Source organism: Thamnophis sirtalis, unplaced genomic scaffold, assembly GCF_051295495.1.
Source record: "Thamnophis sirtalis isolate CommonGarterSnake01/CBP01778 unplaced genomic scaffold, rThaSir2_p1.2 scaffold_6, whole genome shotgun sequence".
Taxonomy (NCBI): Eukaryota; Metazoa; Chordata; class Lepidosauria; order Squamata; family Natricidae; genus Thamnophis; species Thamnophis sirtalis.
The window spans coordinates 36,446,586-36,459,208 of NW_028261386.1; the positions used below are offsets into that span (position 1 = coordinate 36,446,586).

Sequence of the window (12,623 nt, forward strand, 5' to 3'; positions counted from 1 at the left end):
CAAAATATATTCAAATGACTGGTATCATTCTTAGATCCAATAAGGAATACATAGGGGAAAGTAAAACAGTAAACTTATGTATATTTTCTCTCACTTATTAAAAAGAGTTATATTAAAACACATTACCAGAATTACCACTTCAACAAATGTAAAATGAAAAAAACAAACCCAGACGCTTTCTAGCCGGATTTGGTATCCAACAGTAATTCCAACTCTTTCTGTTCGTTCCTTGGCTACACGTTCAGCAACAGAAATGGCAGCAATCCTACGAGGTTGGGTGCAAATGATGTTGGCTACTTTGTTAGAAGGGCCTTCAAGGGAGGAATCCAAAATAAACTGAGGTACCTGAGTGGTTTTTCCACATCTGCAAGGAAAAAAATCACCCATCCCTCAAACAGCACATAACAAATCATTGAGATCTAAGCTGAACTAGGGATAATATCTTTTAAAGAATATTCTACTTCTCAAGACTGAGCACATATCAATGAAATATAAAAGTATCAAAAGGATAAAATAAATAGGTTTTTTTGGCCTCAAATCTTTCCTTTATATACATGCTCATTGAAATAAAAATACATTTAATTTTTTTCTATTTGCTAATGCTGATTCAGAAATTTGAAAAAAAAAGACTGAATTCAAGCCTCATGAAAGATTTTCTGCTGAGGACTGCAACTTGAACTGTACAAAACAGATGGGACTTTTACAAAGTCTACAATTTGAGGCCAAAAAATAGATGCAGAAATTTCTCTTGCATTGCCAAAATGGAACCTTCTTTTTGGGGATTACATTTTGCCACGCTTCTACAAAGCAGATAAACAAATAGGGGGCTTCCTATTGGAAAAGTATGAGGTTCCTTTACACCAGGGGCCCCCAACCTAGTGGGCCACAGCCCACTACTGGCCCGTGAGCTGTTCAGAACCCGGCCACAGAAGTAGCAACAGAGCATGCATACATCCCCACTTGCACAAGCAGCAGTGGGCATGCATGCCTCCTGCTCATGCAAAATGGAGCTGCACATGCACGCTTGCCGGCTGCTTGTGCGCAACCACCACCCCCGCCAATCTGCAAAGGCAGAAAGGTTGGGGAACTCTGCTTCACATAATTTTGACATAGATGCTACAGAACGTTGAATCAGACTTTTTAATTTTAGGATGTTCTAAAAAAGGGTAGAATTTTATATTTAATTGTATTTATAATTGACATTTTAAACTGTAATTACTACTAAAGTTATATTATAATTTGAATTATTAGCAGAAATACGTAGAGAATGTATGATTACTCTTTCATTTAATTCTACAATAGTTTCATTGCTGGCAGTTCATAATCTAACCAATAGATAGATTTCATTTTCTTCTTTTTATTTTTTAGCCTGTTTATCTATCAAGTCTTAACAAGAAATGGTAAATTATAAACACAAAGAGACATTGATCTGGCTTTTTTATTTCTTCACATTTATTTTTCAACTAAACTAAACTGGGGAAAGATGGAGAACTGATCAGTCAATCTTAATCTAAGAAAAACAGCAAAAGTATCCCTCCTTTCTTGTGAATATGATTTTGGGCTTCTCTCCCTTATTTATAATGAATTATGAAAAAGGAGTACTGGCCTATTGAGACATCAGACATGAAGTGCAATGTAGCCTCTATTCAAGTTTGGACATAGATTATACACTTACCCAGTCATACCACTTACAACAAGGACCTGATATTTGCTCAGCAATCTGAGAATATCTTTTTTCTTTTCCCATGCTGGGAGTTTTTGGCGTTCTTGTAACATGGTTTGGTACTGCCTAGAAGACTGACAAAAACATGCACAAGGTTACCAGCAACCATAATTAGCCTCCAATATGCGAGTAACAATATATTTACTGTTCACTAAAGCAGGCAATCAACATAAATAAAAATTTGTGAAGCATTTTATGAACAAAATCATGATTTTTAAGGAGCTCAAGAAAGTAGAACAAATTCTAATTGGGATCCAACTGTTAATTACCATAAATTTGGACTGCAACTTTTAATCAGTTATTAAAGTAATTTTAGCCAATAATGGATTTTTAAAATGACAATCAAGGGTTATTACATGAATATAAATGTGCCTGATATGTAAAAAAAAAAAGTTCCAATATACCAAATTATTTTCCGACATATTCATAGTTAAAACAATTTAAAAGCTAACTATACCTTTTTTATGTGGAATTGTTTGCAAATGTTAAGATTTTCTTTGGTAATAGATTGTGATGGAGTGCTGCTTTTCAATAAAAGTTTCTTTTTGAAATTCACGTAACTCTCTTTCTCTATATGAACTGTTTGTAGGCCCCCTTGGTCATTCTCATGTTCCTCAGCTTCCACTTCTGTTGATGCTTTAAAAAAAATCTTAACAATTAGCATGTGCTTTCTTCAATACTGGTTTAACTTAGAGTGGAAGGGGAAGGTATGAATATTGTTGACACAGGGATCAGTACACCAGTGGTTAGTTTATTTATTTGACAGATTTCTGCTCAGGAATCCTGCCCACCATACCTTGAATTCAGGCTTCCACTGATGGTCATCCTTGATACAGATGGGAGAAATGTATCACACACTAAATAAATTCAGATTAGGAGTTCCTTTAAATTATATAGCCATGAATTGGGCACTCTAGAGGTAAGTATAAGATGTGACTGCAGTTAAAAAATAATCAGGCCTGCTCTATCAAGCTCATTATTGATTGAAAACTGTCATTGCTTCTCTAGATCTTAAAGAACATTTTTCCTAGTTCTGCCTAGTGATGCTAGGAAATGAACATAGGAGCTTACACAATCAAATGGATTCTATCTTGCATTTTAGAAGACTTTCTCTACCAAATATCTTTCAGTTTCCTCATGATCAGAATTATGTTCACCCATTTTAGCATTTCAATCATTCTAGTATTGATTTCTCTCTCAAAAGAGGCTTATACAGATTAAAACAAGACTATTATATGGGTTATAGGTGCTGGCTAATGATGATGGAACTTGAAGTTCTATTCATTAGAAGAATATCATACTGTATTTGTTACTGAAATTAGATGTATCATGCTTTTCTTAAATAAAGTCAGGCAAAAGTTATTGTTCTTGAGTAGATATTATCATTCTCGCATCCATAGTATCCCAATGTTTACTTTGCAATGGAAACAAGTTTTTTAAAATCAATTTTCTTAAATTTATGCCTTTTCGGGTTTATAATGGTGATTTTATTAGATACAATTTTCTTATGTTTTGTTCAAGATACATGTTGTAGGGCAGGGGTCGCCAACCTCCAGTTCAATCTATCTGGACCCATCCTGCACAAACGGCAAATGTGCAAACTCACAAAGCTGAATTTGTGCAAACGGTGCACACATGTGCATGAAATTATTCCTTCTTCCACCACCACCATCACTGATTCTCAGAGCCGGAAAGATTGGGGACTGCTGTTGTAGGGTACTTGAAGGTATCAATTAAAGGGTATAATACACTTTCCATAAATACTGTAAATGAGATTTGGATTAATGAACAGCAAATGCTAAAATGCTAATCCAAATAAAATGATCAATGAAGGATTATATTAAAGGTTCATTCTCCAATGCAAGTTTTAATGGGAAAATCTGCCCTCTTGGGTTGATCTCTTTCAATTCTATAGTCTCCAAACTGGGAACTCAATACATTAGGAAGACTTTGGGTGATACAATATTACTTTAAAAAATAGTTATATCTTTTTGTCATTTGGTGTTAATTTATTTGTTGAAGTACAAACTCTGACATTTCTTACTTACACACAATTCATTCCTTGAAGCACAATTCTATCTAACTGAAAATTGCCTAGTTCTATTCATGTTAGCAAATTACTAAAAAAACAAAAACAAAAATCCAATCAGTTACAAAGTTTCCTCTCAAAATTTATTTATAATATTGTTCAAGCCCACCAGAGTAGGAATAATACCTAAATATTATTATCATATCAATTGGAAGCAAAATGGAGGCATTCAACATTGATTTTCAAGATCCCAATAAAGAGTTATGAAAAATGAACATACCTTGAGAAGTCTGATATGGATTATTAGAGCTACTTAGAAACGTTTGTTTTGGAGGCAGTGAGGGAACACTGTATTTGTGGGGTGTCTTATTGAGCAATTTCAGGACTTGAGCTTCATCTCTTAAGCATGTTACAAAATCATATACTACAGGTTCATTAGACTCAGATGAAATTAAGGCCTTTTCATAAAGGAATTCTGCTAAGTGCAATCGACAAGATAGGGGCAGGTTCTCATTAGTAGAATAGAAGGCCACAAGAGGTGGTTGATAAGGGTATTTATTATCTTCTGGAAATCTTACTTCAAGTTCGTACACAGGAGCACTAAGTTTAAGATGTGCATCCTCTCGAATGGGGGGAAGTGATTTCTCATTGGGTGAAGTTTCATGCTTGAATTTGCATCTTAATCCAAATTTGCAATCTCCTCGAAGGTAATATTTACAGATACTCTGGGAATTTGTATTAACTGTGTTACTGGTGATGCTATTTCCTTGTTTTGTCTTGCTGAGAATATTTGTTAGATATGCCAACTCTAATGTAATAATCCAAACTCGATTTCGAATTCGTTCAACAAATTTGTCTCCGCAGATTGAACGGAGGGCTAAAGCTTCTTCTTGCCTTTGTTCAAAACAATCTTTAATATTTGCTGGAACAGAAGCTTCTGTGTGCTGCATTTCCTTTCCAAACTTTTCTGTAAAGCACTGCAAAAGTAAATGTTCCAAAGATGCTCCAATGTTACCATTGTAAGTTTTCAGTACTGCTTGACAATGCTCAGAATCAAATCCATACCTAGGAGGAAGAAAACAGTGGATACAAGTGCCATCTGGGCAAGAGCAAGTAGTTCTACTACTTCTGAAAATGAATATTTTAGCCCATTTTAGCCTATGAGAAAAAGCTACTCTGGATTGCATAATACACTTTGATTCTGCAAGTAGAAAATACATTGTTATCTGAGTCTGCGGTTGTTTTTAGAATATGAAATTTTGCATTCCGTGAAGATACACTAATGGTCTGAGTAATTGATGAAGCAGAGTTGAATTACTAAAAATCTCCTAGGGCAGAATAAAAGAGCCAGGAAGGGATTAGCAGTATTTGGGTTGATAGGAAATTCACTTGAATGAAGAACTTGGTTTTTTCCCCCCCTTGCCCCCCCTCCGCCCCAATAATAACACAAAGAATTGGAATTTCTAGAAAGAAGCAGCCCATTGACAGTAATTTGATAATTATAACAATGTGAAATGTGTTTGTTTTAATCAAAGCCAACATTGTCTTACTAATGAGTTGCTAGATTCTGATGCCAGTTATTCCTTCAAGTAACTGCAACTATCCATTCTAACAATGATTCCTAAATTATACAGTGGCTTTGATGTTAAATAATTACCTGGAAAGCTTATGCACAGCAAAAGATGATACTTCCGTCTCTAGCACATGGTTCACTATTGCTTGAGAAGCAGCTTTTGAATCGGTTTTAGAGAATGCATCGTCATCTGACCAGGACTGCTCATCTTCTGACTCACTGTAATCATCTATGCCTGACATTTCTGTCCTAAAAGCATAAAATATTTATAGGATTAAAACCAATAAATTAATTTGGAGGATTAGGATTATACAAAAGGATTTTATACTCTTCTCCCTCAGTCTGGAAGTGGTTTTTATTAATTGTTCAAGGGTAGAAATTAACTGTCTTTGTTACGTAAAACATGCAGCCACTTTCAGTTAAATAAACACATTGCTTCCTCTTCTAGAATGGGTACAAAATCTTGTTTGCTAAATCAATCAACAATCTAGATATGCTAATTTTATACCATAATTATGCACTGTGAAAGGCCTCTTTAGTTATAAAAATGAAAGGGGTTCATATACAATTTGGTGGCATGTCATATTTAAAGAATAAGTACGCTGTGTTTTTAAAAAAACTCACTTCGAACTAGAAGCCAGTTCCTGCTCCTGGAGTTCACAAAGAAGTTTTTTTACTCTTTTCTGATTTTCTGAAGTCATATGAAGAGTCTGCTGATGTGTTTTGATCTTGGATGCAGGCTTCGTTTGTCCATTTCCTCTGTTACCAGAACCTGATCTACAAAAAGAAGATTATTTACAAATACAGTCAAGTAGTGTAAAATGCATATCAAAAATACATAAAATTTATTAGTTAAAATTATGATTAAAATGACCATGGTATGAGATCAGTTCCATCTTCTGCTGTTAGCAAATGCTCAGAAAGGGTGGAGAACGTAAGAAAGATTGCAAAGATCTCTTGCCAAAGCAACGAAGAGGAAAAACATATAAAAGTAATTCTTGACTTACATGGTCCCAATTTTGGTTATAAATCGTTGAAGTTAACCAAAGTGCCCATATATAATAATCTAGCTCAACACCTTTATCCCCACCCTCCCAGGTACAGTCCCCAAGAGACTGTGTTGGTCATTAAGCAGACAGAGCAAAAGAGCTGCCTGTTGAAAAAGCAAGCACCTCTTCCCCATGCACAGAAATTTATGTGCCAAGAAATAAAAGTTTGGATCCCATTATCTCATAAACCCAAAATGAAGCTCAGATCTCCTTAATTTCTCTGGCCTCCTAATTCTATGATACTACATTCAGTTCATATCCCAAATAATAAATTCATTTTGCTAACCTGCATGCATCTTCTGTTTCACCGAAAACGCAGAAATCATCCTCACTCATTTCATCCAATTCTTTTTTGTGGCCACTGCCTTTTGTTTTACCGAAAACGTAGAAATCATCCTCCCATATTTCATCCAATCCTTTTTTCACGCCACTGCCTTGATGTTTGCTGCCACTGCCTTGATGTTTGCTGCCACTGCCTTGATGTTTGCTGCCACTGCCTTGATGTTTGCTGCCACTGCCTCCTCCTTTTCCTCCTCTACTTTTGGGTCCTCCTCTTCTCTTTGCTGAACTCATTTTTTAGCTAAAGGGGGGGGGGGGAACCATGAAACAAAATGCTCAAGAGTGAAGTATAATGCTACATGTTTGCCAGTAATATCTGGTAGAAGAGATAGGAAAATGGTGGTTGTAAAGAAGTGTGGAAAGAAAGAATGGAAAAAATGCATCTTGTGCCTGTGTCAAACACCCAACGTGGCCACGCCTACCCCCCCCCCACGCCCTCCAAATCAAACACAATCCTGAAGTGGCCCTCAAGGAAATGTAGATTGACACCCTTGTCTTTACATATTGATGCTCACTATTGGCGGTGAGGGAGAGAACCTCAGTATTCACAGTGAAAATAGGAAAAACCATATAGAGAACTGTAGTTGGCAACCAGTGCACAGTCTATTCAACTAATGTAGCATAAGCTTGTGGATTTAAGTCAGATCTACTCCTCAGTGCCATTAATTTAAGGGGCCAATCCCGAGATATCCTTGTGCAAAAAACACTCCACTACCATTATTGAAAAAAGCCATATTGCATCACTTAAACACTATATATACACCGGACTGAAATTCCTCGTCTCCCTCAATACTTGCAAGCATCTCATGTCCAGCGTTTCCAGAGACATTTTCAGAAAACTTACAGCCTCCCTGCATGCGTGTTGTAAAACCCCCTCTTCAGTCCGGGGGACTCTCCACTACTCTAAACTCTCTGTACATTTGCCCGGTTGTTAAAAGACTAGCAAGCCAACGGAAGGTTACAGCCTCAGAAAAGATCGCTCGAACGGCACTGTAAATATCATCCCGCCCTCCCCATAATGACAAACCTCTGTCTCTCCTGCTAATTACCCTCAGCAGATACAGCCACTGCCGCCCGGAATCCCGGCAGAAGCCAAGACTCCACCGTGACCTGGAAGTAAAAAAGCTTTCGCTTCCTGTAAATCTTGTCGCCATAGCAACCGCGTCTGCACTTTCCGAGTTATGTCCGGTGAGTAGCGATTCCAATGGGATGATTGTTTGAAAACAAAAACACGCACACAAAAAAGAAAGTGTTTCTTGATCGAAGTCAAAAAGTTATGTCAGTTTCAGTACAGGGAGAATTTGCACACCTCTCCAGTGAAATGTTGATGTGTCTGTTAACGTGGTTTTGCACTCAAAAGATCCGTTAAGTGTAGAATACTTTATGGGTGACAGATGGAAGGATGAACTAAGCTTGAGCAGATGATGATGATGATTCTCTCTCCCTCGCTTCCTTTGCATCTGTGTGTGTGTGTGTGTGTGTGTGTGTGTGTGTTTGTGTGTGTGTGTGTAAGTAACAGCAACCCTTTGAGGTGGGCTGGACTAATGAGAAGCAACTAAGAATTCAATGATTCCTCATTTCTATGCCAGTATCTTCACCACTACATCAAACTCACACTCTCTATTTATATTTTATATTTAGGCTGAAGGATACATTTAAAGATCAGTAAAAGTATATTCTTTCTCAACAGGTTCTGAAGTTTATAAAATATCATTTATATTTCCAAATCAAGATAAGTATGGTAAATATTTACAGATGCTATATTATAATGTGTTAGTGAAAGATTATTTAAATCTATACAAATTATTTCCAATCCAGGCTGTGTTGCGCTTATTTGCAATAAAATAAATTCAACAGTTCTTATTTTTGAAAAAAATAGGATTGTGCTGTAAATGAGACAATAACATTACAATGCAAATGAATTATTTTAGAATATAATCTACTATGCACGCCTCTCCTAGTAGGATAAGCTGAAATGAGTTTGTTTTTTAATATCAGGAATGTTTTAGCGTTCGATTTCCTCAGTTTTCTCTAAATTCTGGTTGGGAAAGATAGGAAAGTGGCTTTGAAGAAATTTCCCGCTAGTGAACATCTAACTGCATTTAATTGTATACCCTAAAGTATGACCTTTCTTGAATGATATTATCAAATCATGTTGCACTGTCAATACTACAATTATTGAAAGCAGTATTGAAAATAAAATATAGCATTATCATAAGCCATGTCTACATGATGTGCTGAATTTACCTCAGCATTAATGCTGAGCTGTCAGATTCAACGGTAAAAAAACAAACAGTAAGTTTGTCCCATCTGCTGGACTAATTGGTTCATAGTCTGAGCTAGCTGATTCATCTGGGTAGCCACCTAATTCTGTTATTATAACCAAAAATGAACTACCTATAATCAATGAGTTCCCAAAGGATTCAATGACCATTGTTCTGATCCCATGCTATAGCTCTCCTTCTGTAGTGGAGGGATTAGAGAGAGCAATCAAACTCTCTCTATTGAAGTCTCTGTCAAGATTTCAATAGAACTTCCCAGAGACTTAATTCAGCATGCCTTCTTTAGGTTATCAGTTCCAAATTAGCTCAAGACTCTCAAGATGCATGATACCATGTGGCCAGATAATTTTTTTTATAGCATAGTAAAAATACATCACTAATTCTATTGAGTAACTTGTTTTTCCCTCCTGTATTGTCTTTTGATTCATTAGATGGTGACTGTACAAGAACACCTGATGGAATTCTTGAGAGAAATGGATATGGAGTTCATACAACTGCAGGTGGAATTATTTATCGTGGAACATGGAAGAATGATAGGGTATATTTGTTTTTTAAAATATCTAAAACATGCAAATAATTAAAGATCTTCTATTACAATAATATTAAGTTGGTTGTAAAAAACAATAAAGACTGACTGTACCGATGAAGCCCTAATTAGCGAGCAGAAACTCACATACTTTGGGTGGTGTAATACAAACAAATAGCAAATTAGGGGGAAATGATTGTATCAAGGTTGAAGGAAGTGGAAGGAAAAGATCAGAAATGTCAATAGGATTCCCTGGAAGTGCTGTGGTACTGAAGAAAAATATAGATATATAAAAATATAGAACTTTCAGTGACCAAAATTTGAAGTTGATGGCAAATAATTGACTTAAGAAACCCCCATGAATAAATAAAACTTGGGATACCGCCAATTATAGCTTCATTTTACTGAAAAGTACCTCCATTTGAACATCTTGGAACCCTCCATGCGGTATCTTATTTGATGTCACTGATTTCCTCTCAGCCTTCCATAGCAATTTCGTATGGGGATTTAGGTAGGTAGGAATGGAGAATCTGTGGAAAACAGATGTCCACATTTATGAAAATGTGTATATACACAAATATATATATATATATATATATATATATATATATAATCAAGTAAGGATATGGCTAGCTGATGAGAACTAAATAGCTTGAAATAGATCTATACTTTATTTATTTATCAGCACAAATAAAAAACACAAATATAACAAAGGCAACAGTAAAAATATTGGGTTTCTGTCTGGATGGACTCTTGTGATGAGCCTAATGACAGAGAGTGGAAGTGTGACCTTCCTCCCACACTTGGGCATACCAGGGGTTGTGACTTTAAGTATATATATATAGTAGCTTAGCCATTGTCTTGTTTTAATACATGCAGAGCAAGTATATTATTAGAACATTTAGTTGACTTTTCTGCCGTAAGCAGAATGATAGGTGAGAGTTCATGATGCATAACAATTTTCCTAATTATTATTCTCCTCCCAGGGCTAAAGCTGCAAAGTAAGGCAAGAGGTAGTTTAGTTATCTGATGTGTTAGTTTTCTTGTTCTGAGACATCTACAAAAGAGTGTAGATACAGTACAACAAAATCTGAAAAACCAGTTTCAGGACAAATCATCCTAGAGTAAATCTATTCATATGGCCACTAAGAGTCCACATGTACTTGAGGGATATGACTGTAATAAACAGGGATAAATTCCATTTCACTTTGCATCTACATAGTATTAATATTTCACATATTTTAGAATAGATCATAAGGAAGAAAGTTTTTATTTCTAGAGCACTGCCACAATGTTTTTAAATTATAGAAGACAACAAGCATTTAATTGTTTATCATCTGTTCTAAAACATGTTTATTTTGATTCTGAATTTGTTCTTCTTAATGTGCTTAAATGAAGTTGGTACAATATAGGGTTGTTTAATTTTCCAGCTCAAATTGTCTTAAAGTAAGCTATAAGATGAACTTTATTCAGCTGAACTTGTCCTGAGTTAATCCTATGCATGGCCCTTTTAAATTTACTAAATTTAGGAAAATAATATTTGGAGTAATTTTATTAATACATCTTGTAATACCGCTTTTTGTTAAGTTAGATGAATGGTTTAGGAAGGCTAGAACATCCTTCAGGTGCCGTTTATGAAGGTGAATTCAAGAACAACATGTTACATGGAACAGGAACTTATATATTTCCCAATGGATCCAAATATACTGGACAATTCAATGAAAATAAGTAAGTTGAAAAAATTACTGCAAAAAATTAACTTAGTATCTACTACAGTAATATACCTAGTTTGTATTCGAAATTTAGTATTGGTTTATGTATCTTGGTTTATGTATGTAATCCAAAATATACTTAATTTGTTTCTGGCTTACTGTGTTATATCAACCTCAAAAAGTCTGGCTTAATTTAAAGGCCATAGCCTAGCATTCAGGACAGGATAGGAATATACCATATCTGAAAAGATTTCAAGATTTTAATTTTGCTATTGAAACTCCTTACAATGTTTTATTTCTATATTTCTTCTATCATTGTTTGGATAATTTTATTGTAGTGGTGGTGTTATCTGTCTTAATTTGTTGTACCTCATTTTACTGTTTTATAAGATCCTAATTAAAATAAGTCAATATTACTGTTTTAGCAAATTGTGTCTCAAAATACCTCTAGGAGTACATGATTATGGATAGTTTCTTTCGTTTAACCTGATATTTTTGTTTTCATCTCAGGGTGGAAGGGAAAGGAGAATTTACAGACACCCAAGGGCTGGAATGGGATGGCACCTTTCACTATACAGCAGCACCAGGGTTGAAGCTAAAGTTAGAAATGTAGACTGGTTTGGACCGATAGAGTGAAATCAAATCTCTGTTACAGAGTTTTCAAGCAAATTGTTTTATATATAGTTTAATAGAGACAAATTACTGTTTTTAAAAATAAAGTTTAAACAGGTAAAATAAAGGTCTATTTATTTCTTTAGCTTTCAGAACATCATCTTTTTCTCTTAATTTAATTGTACACATTGTATATATATAAAATAATACATATCATTTTATATTTAGCATGCTAATGTTTAAAAATGTTTTCTAATAATTATAAAAATTCAATATTCAATAGTTCAATATTAGCAGTTGAGATATTTGGGAAGAATAGGAATTATGCAAAACAAAGTAAAATTTAATTGAATCAATATACTGCATGTATATAAATAAGTGGTTTAAAGTCTGCAATTTTTATCAGTCTGTTTTTAAATAATACATTAAACATGAATTGAACTTACACCAATGCTTCTAGTGGATTTCTTACCTTCAATTTTGCATAAATCTGAAAGCCCAGACTAAAGCATAGCCCAGACCTTCACTGAGATACTGGATTTACATTGGAAGTTTGTTAATATACAATTTATTTCAGAATTAACAAATATCTCTAACAGATAAGTTTGTTAAAATAATCCAATATTTTAGCAACAGAATTTCTGAATGCAATGAGTTTAACTTTCCAGCAGCCTATGGAACCTATGGGGATTAGTACCATCTCCTACTCCCTTTCATTTCTGGCTATAGGTAAAAGTTCCCCTTGCACATATGTGCTAGTCATTCCCAACTCTAGGGG

The 12,623-nt window shown here is 35.0% G+C and overlaps 2 protein-coding genes across 3 annotated transcripts in view; one reads left to right on the forward strand and one right to left on the reverse strand.

Moving 5' to 3' along the window:
• The window catches only part of DHX57 (DExH-box helicase 57), a 40,975-nt gene extending 33,149 nt beyond the window's left edge, over window positions 1-7,826 (reverse strand). Inside the window, exons 1-8 of one of the 2 annotated variants that reach the window (XM_087717599.1) lie at window positions 7,741-7,826; window positions 6,661-6,954; window positions 5,950-6,102; window positions 5,410-5,574; window positions 4,033-4,817; window positions 2,181-2,359; window positions 1,676-1,797; window positions 169-364 (exon numbers count right to left, since the gene is read on the reverse strand). In XM_087717599.1, coding sequence (XP_087573725.1) covers window positions 169-364; window positions 1,676-1,797; window positions 2,181-2,359; window positions 4,033-4,817; window positions 5,410-5,574; window positions 5,950-6,102; window positions 6,661-6,947 — 1,887 coding nt within the window. In that variant the 5' untranslated portion in view covers window positions 6,948-6,954; window positions 7,741-7,826. The remainder of the gene's footprint in view (window positions 1-168; window positions 365-1,675; window positions 1,798-2,180; window positions 2,360-4,032; window positions 4,818-5,409; window positions 5,575-5,949; window positions 6,103-6,660; window positions 6,955-7,740) is intronic. The other variant, XM_087717600.1, reaches the window with a different exon arrangement.
• Window positions 7,827-7,855: 29 nt separating this feature from the next.
• On the forward strand, window positions 7,856-12,292 carry MORN2 (MORN repeat containing 2). The gene is made up of 5 exons (XM_014067679.2): window positions 7,856-7,901; window positions 8,404-8,454; window positions 9,427-9,533; window positions 11,113-11,249; window positions 11,744-12,292. Exons 1-5 carry the CDS (start codon window positions 7,895-7,897, stop codon window positions 11,844-11,846), a joined length of 405 nt encoding a protein of 134 aa, XP_013923154.2. The 5' UTR covers window positions 7,856-7,894; the 3' UTR covers window positions 11,847-12,292.
• The last annotated feature ends 331 nt before the right edge of the window (window positions 12,293-12,623 follow it).